Genomic DNA, 13,821 nt, shown 5'->3' with positions numbered 1-13,821 from the left:
TATAAAAGAGAAAAGAATGGGGAGGAACATTTATTAAACAAATATATGTTATTGTTATAATTTGAACATTTAGGCTGGTAGCAAAATGCTGTAAATTAACATTGCTGCTACTAATGAATAGGAGTCAGGACTGGGAAAAGGATTCCTAAGCACTACTGATAATGCCTAGTTCAGAAATATAACGCTGATCTTTTACTTTCCTTCCCATTTCTGAAATATTTAAAAATAGACTGACAAGTTCTGTAGGCATCCTGCCGGACTAATTGATCTCTTTCGCATTCTTCTCGTTAGTCACATTAATTACTACACCTATCTGCAAACAGCTGCATGAAAAAGATTCTATCAACAATAGAATTGAAGTTAATCAAAATGTTACTTAGACATCAGGCACTATTCATGCTTATTTGAGAAACAACGTTTTCCTAGATATTAGCAGAGATAATGTGAAAAATACCTGCAGAGTGTTTACAATTACATCCTAGTGACCTATTTTTATTTTTTCTGTCTGTTATATTACAAATTCGAGACTTTCGAATCAGCGAGAGTTTCCTCAGCAATAACTGCAGGGTTGTGCTCAAAGGTTATATACAGAATGTCCTCTTAGAATTTAATTAAAATAGCCATGTCTTTTACCAATCCGTTCAGTAACAAGTATAATCATCTTAGTATTGCAACTATTTATACATGAAAATCAGTAAGTCTGAGCACGGTGAGAATTTTAATAATTTAAATAAGAAAAATTAAAATCTAAAACCATTCTGACCTTTAAAATAGCTGTAGTCGGTGTCATCTCTTGAAAACCATATTACTCTTAAAATTGACTGTTACAGATCCATTTACTCAAGAGGGCAACAGATATTTTACCATCATTAGCTTATGAACAGACACCCATTTAGTGTATCTTTTCAAGATCAATTTACGGTATGGTTTTATGGCAGTTACAAGAAAATCGAAGGCGGTTCACAAATGTCATTGTGGATTTTAATACATGTAGAATGCACTTCATGGACAGCCGCATTATGAAAAGGCTTCTTAGGCCTCTTTACACTATCATTTTTTCTTTAAAAGCATACAAATATAAATAAAATTGGTTATAAATACATTACAAAGCCAGGTCTTTCGTAACGTGCATTTTGGAATGTAACTTTGGCTGCCTCTGAATTAAATGCAGAGACAGCACAGGGAGATTTTTATTCTATACCACTTAAACATTTAAGAAGAGATGTAAATCTTCCAGTGGGTGCAGGGTTTGGGGGGTAGTACTGTCACAAAGGGCGATGGCTTCAGCAGCTGGGTGCAAGTCAAGGACTCTGTCTCCCTGACAACATCACAGTAGATATAGAGAAAAAGGAGAAAGCCAATGCTGCACATTTCCAGAAGAGTAAAGGATACTGTTGGAACAGTGTCCCCAATCCATTCTGTCTGTCTGTGCCTTGTGTAGGCAGAAAAATGCCTCGGGCTGCCTTAGCTCAGCCACTATTACACTCTTTCCTCCTTCCCCTCCCCCAGTAGCACACATCAAATGTGCAAAGCTAGTTTTAGAATCTGTTATTGCTAATAATAATCTACTAGATAGCAGGCAAATAAAAACACATGCTATATATGCACATTAATTCATGAACATAATCTGTTTAAAATCATGCATGTTGTGGATTCAATTAAATGGATTATGTGTTAGGGATTTCCACGCATTGTGGAATTTTATAGATTGATTTTGATAAACCCTGTTATAAGGTACACAGAAGGGTATGATGAACAAGAGCATCATTTCTTATTTCCATTAAAATAATTTTCTTCTTCACGCTATAAAAGCTGATTGATAGGACAAAGGAATCAAAGTGGAAGGAATACTGTCTAGACGCATGATGAGAAGTGACGATGCCGGTGCTATGTGGCTTCGACACCCCAGCTAACGCAGCAGTAGAGCGCCATCCCGTCCACCGTACTCATTAAAGGACTCTTTATAGCAGGCTGACAGCACACAGAACAGAATCAATCCCCGTTATTGATCAACTGCATGTGCAGCAGGGGCCAATTTCTGTATTCTGGACCCGCCTGTGTTGGCAGATATGGGTATTTTAATGTGTTTCCATTGTCTTCATGCCCTACAGAAAGAACCATTTGACAGGTGCTGGAAATGCGGCACAGTTCCAAGAGGTCACTCAGTCTCCAGACTAAAGTAGTTCACTGCAAAAACTAAAATGTGTTAGTGAAATGTGGCCGGTCAACGACGTACTGTTGTTTGCACACAGCTGGTTTGACACCACTTTGAACTCTTCTCTCTCACTATTTCAAATAATTATACCCATAGTAATTGAAGGGGTGTTATAGCAGTATTTATTCTTCAAGACACTAGTGACTTGATTATTTTAGTCTTCTAGAATTCACATTGTAGTGAACATACAGTCACTAGTCACCAGTGACTTCATGAGGAGAAACATCTGGTTATTACCTACCCATACAATACAGTAGGAAATCAGTTCTTCATTTTGGCCATGCAGGACTTTATACGGAGTAAGAATGTTTGGTTTATTTCCAATATTCCTATAAATTGTCTGACCTGTACCTCTCAAGTCTATTGGAAGCATAGGCATTGAAACAACTTTACTGTAAAAGGTCAAAAGAAATTATTTACCTAAACCAGCCATGGACCAAAATGTAATATCACAGACAGAATCACATCAAACCATAGGTGTTATTTTGAGCTACGTATGAGCTTTTAGAGAAATTTCTTTATTGTTTTCCAGACCGTATGCATAGATATTTCCCAGCATTATCAGAGCAAACAAAACTGAGAGCTGTATCAGAGATGGAGCTGCATGAAACCTGCCAGATGAGGGACCAAGAAGGAAGCCCTCCTGCTGAGGAACAACTGAATCAATCATTCGACAAATACAGGTTAAGATTATCAATGTCGTGATGTCTTTAATGATCACAGTATTTCCTGTCGCTTAGTTTCCATGTAAGTGAAGAACAGCACTGATGCTTTCACCAAGCTTTTCATTTGCATGTGATTTTACTTGGCATTTGAAAGTGACGATTCTGTTTGGTATAATGAACATCTTTTGATGCTGATGAATGCTGGGGGTCACCTCTGGTCTTTACTGCAGGTAATCAGCAATGAAGCAGTGCATTAATGACACTGCTAGTTTTCGGTGTTCAAGCACTAAGGGCATACGTGGAAGCACATTTTACTCATAAATTTTCTTGGAAGGTGAGAGACAGCCTAAGTTAACATCAGTGTTCCTGTTATTTTTATTTAAGAGGAATAGAACCTGAAGAAGACATAGCTTGATAGATGCTGGGATACTGGGATTTAAATTCCTGCTTCAGATTTGAACTTTAAAAGAGGATACAAATAAAACTTTGGAAAGTCCTAAAATGCTGCAGTTTATGTAGATAGCATTCAGTTCAGGTGTTTGCTTAATTAAAGAATAAGGAATCCAGATGAGAGCAGACTAGAGCTTTCAATAGTACGTTAAGAAATACTGTAGATAATTTACATGTGTCCAGCAAAGACAGACACTTTCTGAGAAAAGTGCTTGAAAACTAGTTAAAAGCTGTACTGCTGCTTTGATGTGTCAGTAGCATATAAACTACTAGTAGATTATGAAGTCTTAATACTTTTGCATGTCTAGGTTAGTTTTGTTCCACTACAGGTAGGTACTGGATTACAGTAGCTTGTAGGAGTGTAGTAGAACTTAACGAATGTGAAATGATTGAAAAAAATGTAGTTGTAAGACCTTAAGTTGATCCCGAGTAGCAGCGAAACATGAAATTGTAACAGAATATGAGGACACTTGATACAATACAGCTCAAATTGTAGAGTAGGGGCTGATCTATCCCCACAGCTAATGATATTCCAGTTAGAACTCCTTTTTCCATATACTTTCACACGGCTTCGAGGAGACAGGCTGCCATTCAGAGCCTGAATATGTGCCTTGTGGCTTTAAGTAGATGAATTCTGTAGCACCGGTCCTGTAATGTCACGAGACAATTCACTGACAAACCCAAACCAATTAAGAAGTGCCTGCAGCTAAAGAATCACATTAGGAAAGTCATAGACAAATAAAGCTTTCCTGAAACTAGTCTATGCTGGAAATACTTGATAGGTCTGAAAAAAACCAACCAGATATCATCAACTTTGGCACTATCAGTATCTGCAGAGTCAGGTAGTCTCACTATAAGATAGTTACATACATCCTACCTGATAAAAAAGCATATGTTTTATCAGTCCCATATACACCCTGGCAGAAGAAAAAAGAAGATGCTGGGAATACTCTCTCCCCACAGCCAGGGCAACAACCAACCTTGTTATACTTAGATTTGCAAGGTTATCCAGTAAGTAACAGGCCTTTTAAAAGCAGTAGGATGCTTTCTGCGCCATAATAATAATAAAACCAAGCGGCATCTATGCAACATTTGGCAGTTAATACTGAGAACGTAAGGTTGCAGCTGTGATCAGTCCTGTTCAGTTTGGCCACTAGATGGTACTGTATCACAGTGCTTGGGAAATTCCTTGGCTACCTGTTCGAAATTCCTGCTGTGAACGGTAAGTTAGAATTGTAACAATATCGTAACATTTAGTAGTGATGATTTGTTTGTCCAGTTTTCCTGGACACGACACACACACACAAATATAGAGGATACATTTGAGAGGTTTAGAAGCATTTCTTTGTTCGATAAGATATCATCATCACTTAGGGAGTCTATGTTCCTCACCAACCAACACAAATGTAATGATGATATTTTAAAGGTAGAGAAGCAAATATTGCCTTTCCTTCACTGCATACGGTAAACAAAATACTCTTTTGGAGTCTGTGCCCTCTAGATAGGAACAAATGGCATCCAAACACAAGTCAGTGAAGAGTACAAACCCAAACCGAGAGAGAGGATAATTTTCACATCAGGAATTTGCAGATGATTCCCTGCTGACTTGGGAACATTCATACCCACTTTCCATAAACGAGCAACAAATTAAGTGCACTGTAATGGTAAATCGGGCCCATGAAGTCCAAACCAAATAAAAACCAATAGCTATCTAAAAGTTCAAATTTTATCTGTTTTACAAAATGCAGCTGGTATACTCACTCACTTCCAACAGGTTACATATGGTTCCTTTTTTTCTATGGGTATATCAAACTAAATCACATTTCAATAGGCTTTCCACTCCTCTTTTACACAGTTTCCTCACTAAACTGCTGCATTGGATCCTATCTTACTGGGTCATGGTGCACAGGCTGTGTACTGTTCAACTTCCTATGCTCTAAAATATATTTACTGTGCCCTGAAGCATTCCTTTGGCAAAGAGTATCGGTGTTCCATCTCCCACTAGAAGTTAGCCTTCTGAAGTTTGTTCTTTCTTACACATGAGACTTGATGTACCTGATCATATGAACGGGGATGCGTATGCTGGACTGTGTGTAGAAAAAGTCCCTTTCAAGATTACTTCTGAAGGCAGAATCTTGGCAGAAAACTCAGAGCCCTCCACTGCTGGGAAATGCCAAATAACCCCCTCACTTCCTGACCAGTGTCAGGCACAGCTGAACCAGAAGTCACAGATCAGGCGGATGAGCTCTAGCCTGTATGCAGGATCCCATCGCAAGAGACAGAGCAGGGAACAGTAGTGCAAATGATTCTTACGCATGAAGTCCGAGCGAAGGGACGTCTCTCTAACACGCCGTAGACCGGTACCGCATACCACATTACCCAGCAGCACAACCATGCCTCCTCCCAAACCTTCAACCATGTAAGCGCGGTGACAGTACAGAGAGAAGTCATCAGTGGAATTCTGCAGGAGATCAATTCACCTCAGCAAACCCCAAAATTGATTGGAAATTTGTCTTAGCAGCGAAGTGGAAATGTTTGCTGAGGATACACGTTTACTCACCGTAGGAAGTGTGAGGGCTGAATGCGTAGAACTGTAGATGGGCCTTAAGACTCAGTGATTGAGTAACGAGATGGCAGAGGAAATTCAGTGTAGATAAATGTGAAATGATGTATGTGGGCAAGTGTTCTTGGCTTTATGAATAAAATTATGAGCTCTGAGCTGCCTGCTACCACTCAGAAGTGGAAGTTTATTATCACAGATAGAGAGTTTCATAAAAACAACATCACCCAGTGGCAGCAGTCCAAAACTGCAACTATTTGGAATTGTTAGGAAAGGCAAAAAAAGAGCAAAACATAAAAGATAATGATGCCAGTCTATAACACCACAATTTGCTCACACCTGGAATACTGCGGGCTGTTCTGCTGCTTGCATCTTCAAAATGTTACATGAGGTCTAGAACACATTTGGAGAAAGGCAAAGATAACCAAATGCATGGGACAGAATGCTTTCCATAGGAAAAATATTTGAGCGGGCTCTAACTCTTTATTCCAGAGAAGAAACAGCGTATGGGAGGAAATAAAAAAATGAATAAAGGAGAAGATGAGAGTTAAAGGATCAGATATGCAAGTATGCGAAACTACACCAAAGTAGGGTGCACTGAACACGACAGCAGTTGCTGCTTCTAAAAGGTGTCCAAGGAGCTGATATATCCTGCCCAGTTGTGCTGTGTTCAGTGACATAACAGGATGTCGTGGTTTAACTCCAGCCTGTTTAACCCCAGTTTAACCCCGTTCGCTCCTCGCGCTGCCAGTGGGATGGGGAGAAGAATGAAAAAAAGTAAAACGCCTGGGTTGAGATAAAAACAGTTCAATAGGACAGCAAATGAGAGAGAGATTAGTAATGGAACATACAAAACGAGTGATGCACAATACTATTGCTCATCACCCAATGACCAATGGCCATCCCATCCCCGAGCGGTGAACCCTGACCCCTGGCCAACTCCCCGAGTTTATATACTGAGCACGATATCTTGTGGTGTGGAATGTCCCTTTGGCCACGACAGTCTTTGAACATAATGGTAATTTCTTACCTGTAATCATCTTTACACTACTGATGTAGTAATGCGCACGTAGAAATGTAAAGCAGCATTCCAGTCAACTCTCAGTGCTGCCAATGCCATACACTGTTTTAAAAAAGCAGGATTTATTGTAACCCATATTCTATACAGAGCAATTCTCTATGTGCATATTCATTCTCCTTATTCTGAAAGCAGGCTCACAAGGTTAAATTATACTTCTCTTCTTCCTTCACCCTCCCAAACCTGTATGTGTTTGCTGGGGAAAGAAGTTGGGAGGATAGGTTTTTCTGTAAAATAGCAACTTGATAGGAAAAAGTGGGCTCTGGTGCTCTCATTTATTTTACCTCGTATTTTCCTATTCCTAAGGATTATTTAGAGAAGTATGTAGTCCTCAAAAGAGCTTCTAAGGACATGCTTAGTATGGAAATACAGTGGTCCTTCATGAATGCTCATGGTTTTCTCCACATCTGAATGATTTGGAATGTCATTGGAAATAGAAAACAAATCCTGCTCTCCTGATGAAATTTATGTGGGAAAAATTTATAAGAGAAAATTCTGATGGATTATGTACCTCTTCATAGAGTGTATTCTGCAAGAGAGGAAGTATTGCGCCAGTGCAATCAAGGATCAAGAAAGCAGGAACAGCTATTTCTTGCCAGCAATTACTGAGACAAAACCTTGACTGGCTTCCTCCAAACATCTGCTACTTGGCATGCCCAAGTCATTGCCAGTATTACTGCTGTGAAGATGCCATCCCTAATTTTGCCTGTATTTTTAGTGCAAACATATTTTGTAAATTGGGAGCAGGTAATATGCATATGGAAAAGGTTTTATTCACATTATGTGTGATCCCAAATGTTTATTGAGGTTCAAGAGAATTAGATTTTGATGAGCCAAAGCACAGCACTGTTGCGCTTACCACACGATATTCTTATGACATGCACCCACAATAAAAATAAGCACTGACATACCTAACGGTTGTTACCAGTTAGCTGGTGACTTTTGGCATCACAGCAGTCATGTCAAGGTCAATTTGTCCAGTAGCATTGGCTTATTTGACAGGAAGCTGCTCATCTCAGTTTGGAACCTGGAACAGATAAGCCATGGCTATCATCAGCAGTAGATAGAAGTGTAAAAGAGAAATGAAGGATGAGAAAAGCAAACAAAGATGCCAGAACAAGTGTCTTTCACAAGTCATTTTGGAGATTTCCATTTTAGAAATACCATAAGAAGTACTTTCCGGTCTGTTACTGGAATTTCTTAGCAGTTATCAGGTACTGTAGTAAGTATAGCACCTCACAAAAAAGACAAGACTCCCTCGTTAGCAGCCTGCTCAGCTCAGGGTAATAGCCTGCACTTTCATGTATATAAATTGTCACTTCTGTAAACTGCTACTTTTGCTGCACGAAATGTAAAACATGACAAGTTCTAAGATAGTTTAGACAACTAAAAGGCAGTTCTGACTGAAGCAGCAGTAGCTTATGTAAGCCGCTCAACTTATATGGGTTTTTTTCACTAAAAAATACCAACTCTGATAACCATCACCATAGCAATACATTACGTGAGCTTCCTGACACAATATCCCATGACTCAAAATATCCAGAACCCACTTATCTATTCTCCCCAGGTTCTGCTTGCAAAAAACCCAGAAACAGGATGAAGATAGGTTTTTGGCCTTGAACACATCTTTTCCAGTCTTTGATTTTCCCTCATTTCTGGCTTCTACAGCTGAGCAGCGCAGCCTCAGACTACTCTAACTTATCTTTGGTTTATCATCAAGTTTAGGAAAGACCTCTAATTTTATCCAGTCCAACCGTCAGCCTAACACCACTGTGCCTACTAAACTATGGCCTAAAATGCCACGTCTATATGTTTTTTGAACCCCTCGAGGGACGGAGACCACTCTCCTGGGATGCCTCTTCCAATGCTTCACCACTCTCAGTAAAGAAATTTTTCCTAATATCCAATCTAAACCTCCTCTCGTGCAACTTGAGGCCATTTCCTCTTACCCTATCACTTGTTACTTGGGAGAAGACACCAGCACCTACCTCACTACAACCTCCTTTCAGGAAGGAGGAGAGAACAATGAGATCTCCACTCAGCCTTCTCTTCTCCAGGCTAAATAACCCCAGTACCCACAGCTGCTCCTCACAAGACTTGTGCTCCAGACCCTTCACCAGATCCTTGCCCCATTCTGGACACACTCCAGTAACTTCTTCTACTGAGGGGCACAAAACTGAACCCTCTCAAGATGATGCTCCTCTTCTACGATGGTTTCCTCTCATAAAAGTGAGGAGGTTCTGTTAAAGATTAACAAAATAGAAGTGTCAGTTTTGAGAAGAGATATGTGTGAGAGGAGGTGGGCTTAGTAGTATGCATGCCCACTGGAATCGTGCTGATCAGTCACTTGGAATATGCACATATTCTTGCCATAACTTAATTTACATTTAAGCCAATCCTCGATAAGAGGTCATAACAAAATGACTGCATCTTAGCATGGCCATTTCACAGAAGCATTCTCTCTTAAGGCTTGGCTGTACTTAGAAAGATTACCTCTCTGTAAATTTACATATTCTTTCCTACAGATCCACCCCTACAGCTCTGAATCATAAAACTGCCACAAAATATTCCTTCTAAGTGTGCTGTTGGCATATGCCCTGCTTGCCCGCTCAGGAAAAGAATGTATTAAACTATAGGTAATAACAACATTTAGACTTTTCTGTCATAACAACACTTCCATAAAGGCATAATTAGATCATAAACACTTCTAGGTTGAAATACACATTTATCAGTCTCACCTGGGTACTCCCAGCACTGAAGTCATACAAATAACACCAGTAACAATATTAGCAAGAAACAGGCGCTCAGCTTATGGTTAAAAAAATTATCATTGTGGTTGCTTTTGGTATCATTCACAATGTATATGGCACAGTGTTTTAGAAACTTTTGAGTTGGATATTATTGCATGAATAGTCACGTGAGCCTCAGCACAACGTTTTTACAGTTCTTGCAGAGAAAGTACATGTAGGAGTGTGCTGTGCAAGCTAATGATTTCTCAAGAGGTAGAGAGCCGTATACAAAATCACTTAAAGCAGCATTTCATTCAATAAAATTACATTCTTTTTGTATCGTTTAAGACTGAAGTATAAATAAGAAATTGTACTATCCACACAGATGGGAATTAAGCAATGCATTAAACTTGCAATGCCTGTTATACAAATATACTGACCCTGACACCCATTCATCGCTAGGCTTTTAGATGTTAGTGAGATGTTGCACACACACACATAAAAAATTACAGCACTGCTATCTTATAGCCAGAAGAAAACTGACAAATGCAGACACCAGATTATTGATTCATTTTAGAAGGGCTCAAATAATTTGCAACCACTGTCCAATCTCAAGATTCATTTAATGTTTTTTGAGAGCGCTATAAATTAGTCTCCATTGGCAATGCAACACTTGCACAGAAATGACCCAAATAAATTTTCATTAATAGATCCAAGAGATTATTATCTCCTACTTATGCATTTTTCTTTATGGTTCATATGTCACAGCCATATAAATGATCTTGAATGCTCAGATTCAAGACTTTTTTTTTCCCAATAAAGTCTGCCCCATAGCTCAGATTTTAACAGTAAATATGGATGAAGATTTTCACCTGTTTAACCTCATTTACTGATATAAGTAAGTATTTGGGGAAAAAAGTCCTAGGGTAATAACATTCGAGTTTTGCTCTTTTATTAGAGTTTAGTATCAAAACTACAGCTCGCATTTTAAAACTCTTATTTTATGGTTTTATTCCTTGGTTTGTCTCTCATCTCAGTTATAACTGTGTCCTATAGACGCTACAGAGCTGGTGCAAGAAAATAAAAACTGTGCTGCTCTGCACCATCTGCATTGCTGTACGAGAGGATTAAAATTGAAACAAAAAGCAGATAAGAAATGATGGCATGTGTATGACCATAGCCTATACCATATTTGCCAAAATAACCTTGCAGCATCACCTGAAGAGTTTTAGGATGCAGTGAATCCTCATCCACCTAATCCTCTACTGGTTCTGCCTTCTATCGAGATTTATGTTCCACTGTGCCAAGTAGTCCCACGGCTTTAGAAAGACACAATCAATCAGCTATTCCAGGAGCAGTTCAGTCCTTTATATGCACTGGTTCCTATCGCTTCTTTTTGAGGCTACTTTCTCAACCCTAAATAAAAAGAGTAAAATAAAAATAGTGATTGGAAGTTTCAGTATGTTTCTTAAATTTTCTCACAGAAAATAAAAATACTTTGACTTTTTACTGCATTATACTTAAAAATAACATAGTATGGTTTAAATTATTTTTTTAATGTTAAAAATTAAACGCTTTTTGTCCTAGTATTACTGAATAATATTTTTTTTTATGATTTAAATACCACAGAATATCTTAAATATGTTTTCTGATAGATCTGGGGCAGCAAATCCCTTCTGGACATTTATCTCTGAAATTACATTGAGAGGAATAAACAGCTGTCGGGAATATAAATGCTAACTCATCAGAATGCTGACTCAGTGCTGTAGAAATCAAAATATGTTCCCACACTGTAGAGGTAACATGTCACACACCGACTAGTCATATTTTGTATTGGACAACCATAAAACCAGTTGAACTACAACACTGGAACAAAACTAGGGACTAGAAATCAAATTATAAATAGGGAAAATGTTAAGGTCCTTGTAAAGACCTGCCGTGTGACTGGAAATACAGTAACCATCAGAGCCAGGATTTGTTAATCTGTCACCTTCGGTGCTAACAAACCTGCTCAAGGATTATCTCTTGAATCATGTGATGAAAGGTCTGCTTCTGCTTTCCTTGCAATTAATAGCATTTATTAATTTTGTGGAAGCAGCATTTAGCAATGAACGAACTGGACAATTGTTCTGCAATGCCGTATTTATGCTAAGTATCCCACTAGAGACATCGGTCCAGTTTTGTAACTAAATATGAGTTGAATGCTTAGTTGTACAAAAGTTCCTTAAGTGTAGAAATTCACTGTAGGAGAAAATTATTGTATTTTACTACAATATCTGATGTTCTGCCAAGAGATGTGAGAAGACCTTCTTTTTCAAGCAAGTTTTGTTCTGGTAATAAATTTTCTTAGGAAAATAACTGCTATCTAGGCATTATTTCAAGACTTTGTATTCAGAATAAATTTATCTTTGATAAGTTGGGTCAACTATTTTGACTTCAGTTGAAGCTCTCTGCACTCTGTGGCAAAGACTTTTGTCACAGCAAGTAATGACCTGGACTAATAGCTTGCTGTATGTTTGCCACTGGAACAAATTACCTTACATTTAATGCCTTTATTGCTTAATATTTCAAAATTGTATACACACACGCATGTAAAAACATTTCTACAGTTGCTGATTTTCCCTTTCATATTTCTTTACTGATCTGCATCTAAGTCTTGGCCAGACACATCCCTTACAGCACTGAACCTCTATCTTGTAGAAGGACAAGCGCCGAGTCCTCTGGATATACGCTCTGCCATGGGTCCTGCAGCAATGCTGCAAAGAAAGAACTTGCTTTTCAAAAGTATGACCCTGAGCATTACTCAGCAACAGTCTCTGTCAAAGGGAAAGAGCAAAAGACAGCAAGAAAACCTCTTTTGAAATATGACATTAAATCTAAAGTGTCCTCCCGCTGAGAATAAATACCACCTCTCTGCAAAAAGAGTATCTAAAAGCAGAAAATATTAAGCGCTTCATACAATGAAGTCTTTCTACAGATAAATTGTGATAGAATACAGGTTTATTTCTTAAAGAAATCAAAATATTCATAAAGACATACTAAAGAACAGCAGCATAGACTTCCATTTTTAATTTTGTAACCTCAAGCTTAATTTCTTCATTCATTTCAGCTCCTCAAGCGATCAGGATTTCTCAAGCCAGAATCTTTCCAGGCAGCAGAATTTCTCTGCTGGGCTCCCTGATCCAGTGGCATCTTTGTCATGCCTAAGTTATCACACAGTTTCACAAGGGAGCCTCAGGTTCTGCAAAATCCAATCTAGAGGCATTGTTTTATTGCCCTAGGTAAAGTAGTCTTGTTTTGTAAACTGAGTGAAATTTGCCCTGTACTGGCATGTTAGGCCTTCTGGTTCCAAATCATCCAGCTGTTACTAATTTGTTATGTAGCCAGTATCTCTTCGTGCTCTACAACCTACGAGCAGCCAGCCTTGCTGCACATTGTTCTACACCAACATGCTTAATAACCTATAACACTATAAAACACTCGTGCAGATACTGTAGAACAAGACTGCAATTTGGACCTACTTAAGGCTGACCATAGCTTACTGCTTTTGGTTTGGGAAATTACTCAGTCAAGGACACTTCTGTATTTAGTCCTTGGATGTATTTTGTTAAAAATGTGTCAAGTAGCTTTTAGTTGCTTTAAAATAGTTACCATAATTTAAACTTTTGGCTCCATATCTTTTGTCTCTTTGTTTATGAAAAAACCCAACTGTATCTCCCTCAAATTTTTTTTTTTAATTATTCTTGCAATAATCTTACATGAAAAGAATAAAAGGAACTTTTTCTTATAATACACCTGGATACAGTATCTGAGACTGCCTCCTAAAATTCCTGTCTTGTGAAAGATTTGGTGGCTTTGAGAGATGGTTATCTCTCCCAGACTCACATCTGGCATCAAGATCAGCACAGACAGAAAGAATCTGAAGCAATTTAACCTCTCGCTCTAATTCCAACTTCTGTTGAACAGCCTTTCTTCAGCTGTTCTACTTCCAAATTAGCTTAGGATTTCTTATGTCATGGTAGTTCTAATCCTTCTAGTTAGGGACATGTTATCCAGTGGCAGCCCCAGGACAAGATTTTCACCTTAGCCACATACATTCTTTCTGCAGAATTAGAGAAATGGAT

At 38.6% G+C, this 13,821-nt stretch overlaps 1 protein-coding gene and 1 long non-coding RNA gene across 15 annotated transcripts in view; one reads left to right on the top strand and one right to left on the bottom strand.

The window, feature by feature from the left end:
* Positions 1-13,821, top strand: part of TJP1 (tight junction protein 1) — a 187,064-nt gene that overhangs the window by 579 nt on the left and 172,664 nt on the right. For all 9 annotated transcript variants that reach the window (XM_054078158.1, XM_054078160.1, XM_054078156.1 and 6 more), the window contains exon 2: positions 2,748-2,898. In XM_054078158.1, coding sequence (XP_053934133.1) covers positions 2,748-2,898 — 151 coding nt within the window. The remainder of the gene's footprint in view (positions 1-2,747; positions 2,899-13,821) is intronic.
* The window catches only part of LOC128853404 (uncharacterized), a 33,565-nt gene that overhangs the window by 3,192 nt on the left and 16,552 nt on the right, over positions 1-13,821 (bottom strand). For 3 of the 6 annotated variants that reach the window (XR_008451947.1, XR_008451944.1, XR_008451945.1), the window contains exons 7-9: positions 10,916-11,113; positions 7,880-7,995; positions 6,921-7,013 (exon numbers count right to left, since the gene is read on the bottom strand). This is a non-coding gene — a long non-coding RNA (uncharacterized LOC128853404). Of the gene's footprint in view, positions 1-766; positions 2,188-6,920; positions 7,014-7,879; positions 7,996-10,915; positions 11,114-13,821 lie in introns of those variants that run through there. The other 3 variants (XR_008451946.1, XR_008451948.1, XR_008451949.1) reach the window with 2 other exon arrangements.

Source organism: Cuculus canorus, chromosome 12, assembly GCF_017976375.1.
Source record: "Cuculus canorus isolate bCucCan1 chromosome 12, bCucCan1.pri, whole genome shotgun sequence".
Taxonomy (NCBI): Eukaryota; Metazoa; Chordata; class Aves; order Cuculiformes; family Cuculidae; genus Cuculus; species Cuculus canorus.
Note: the sequence above shows the minus strand (reverse complement) of the source record. Positions and strands in the feature narration are given on the sequence as shown.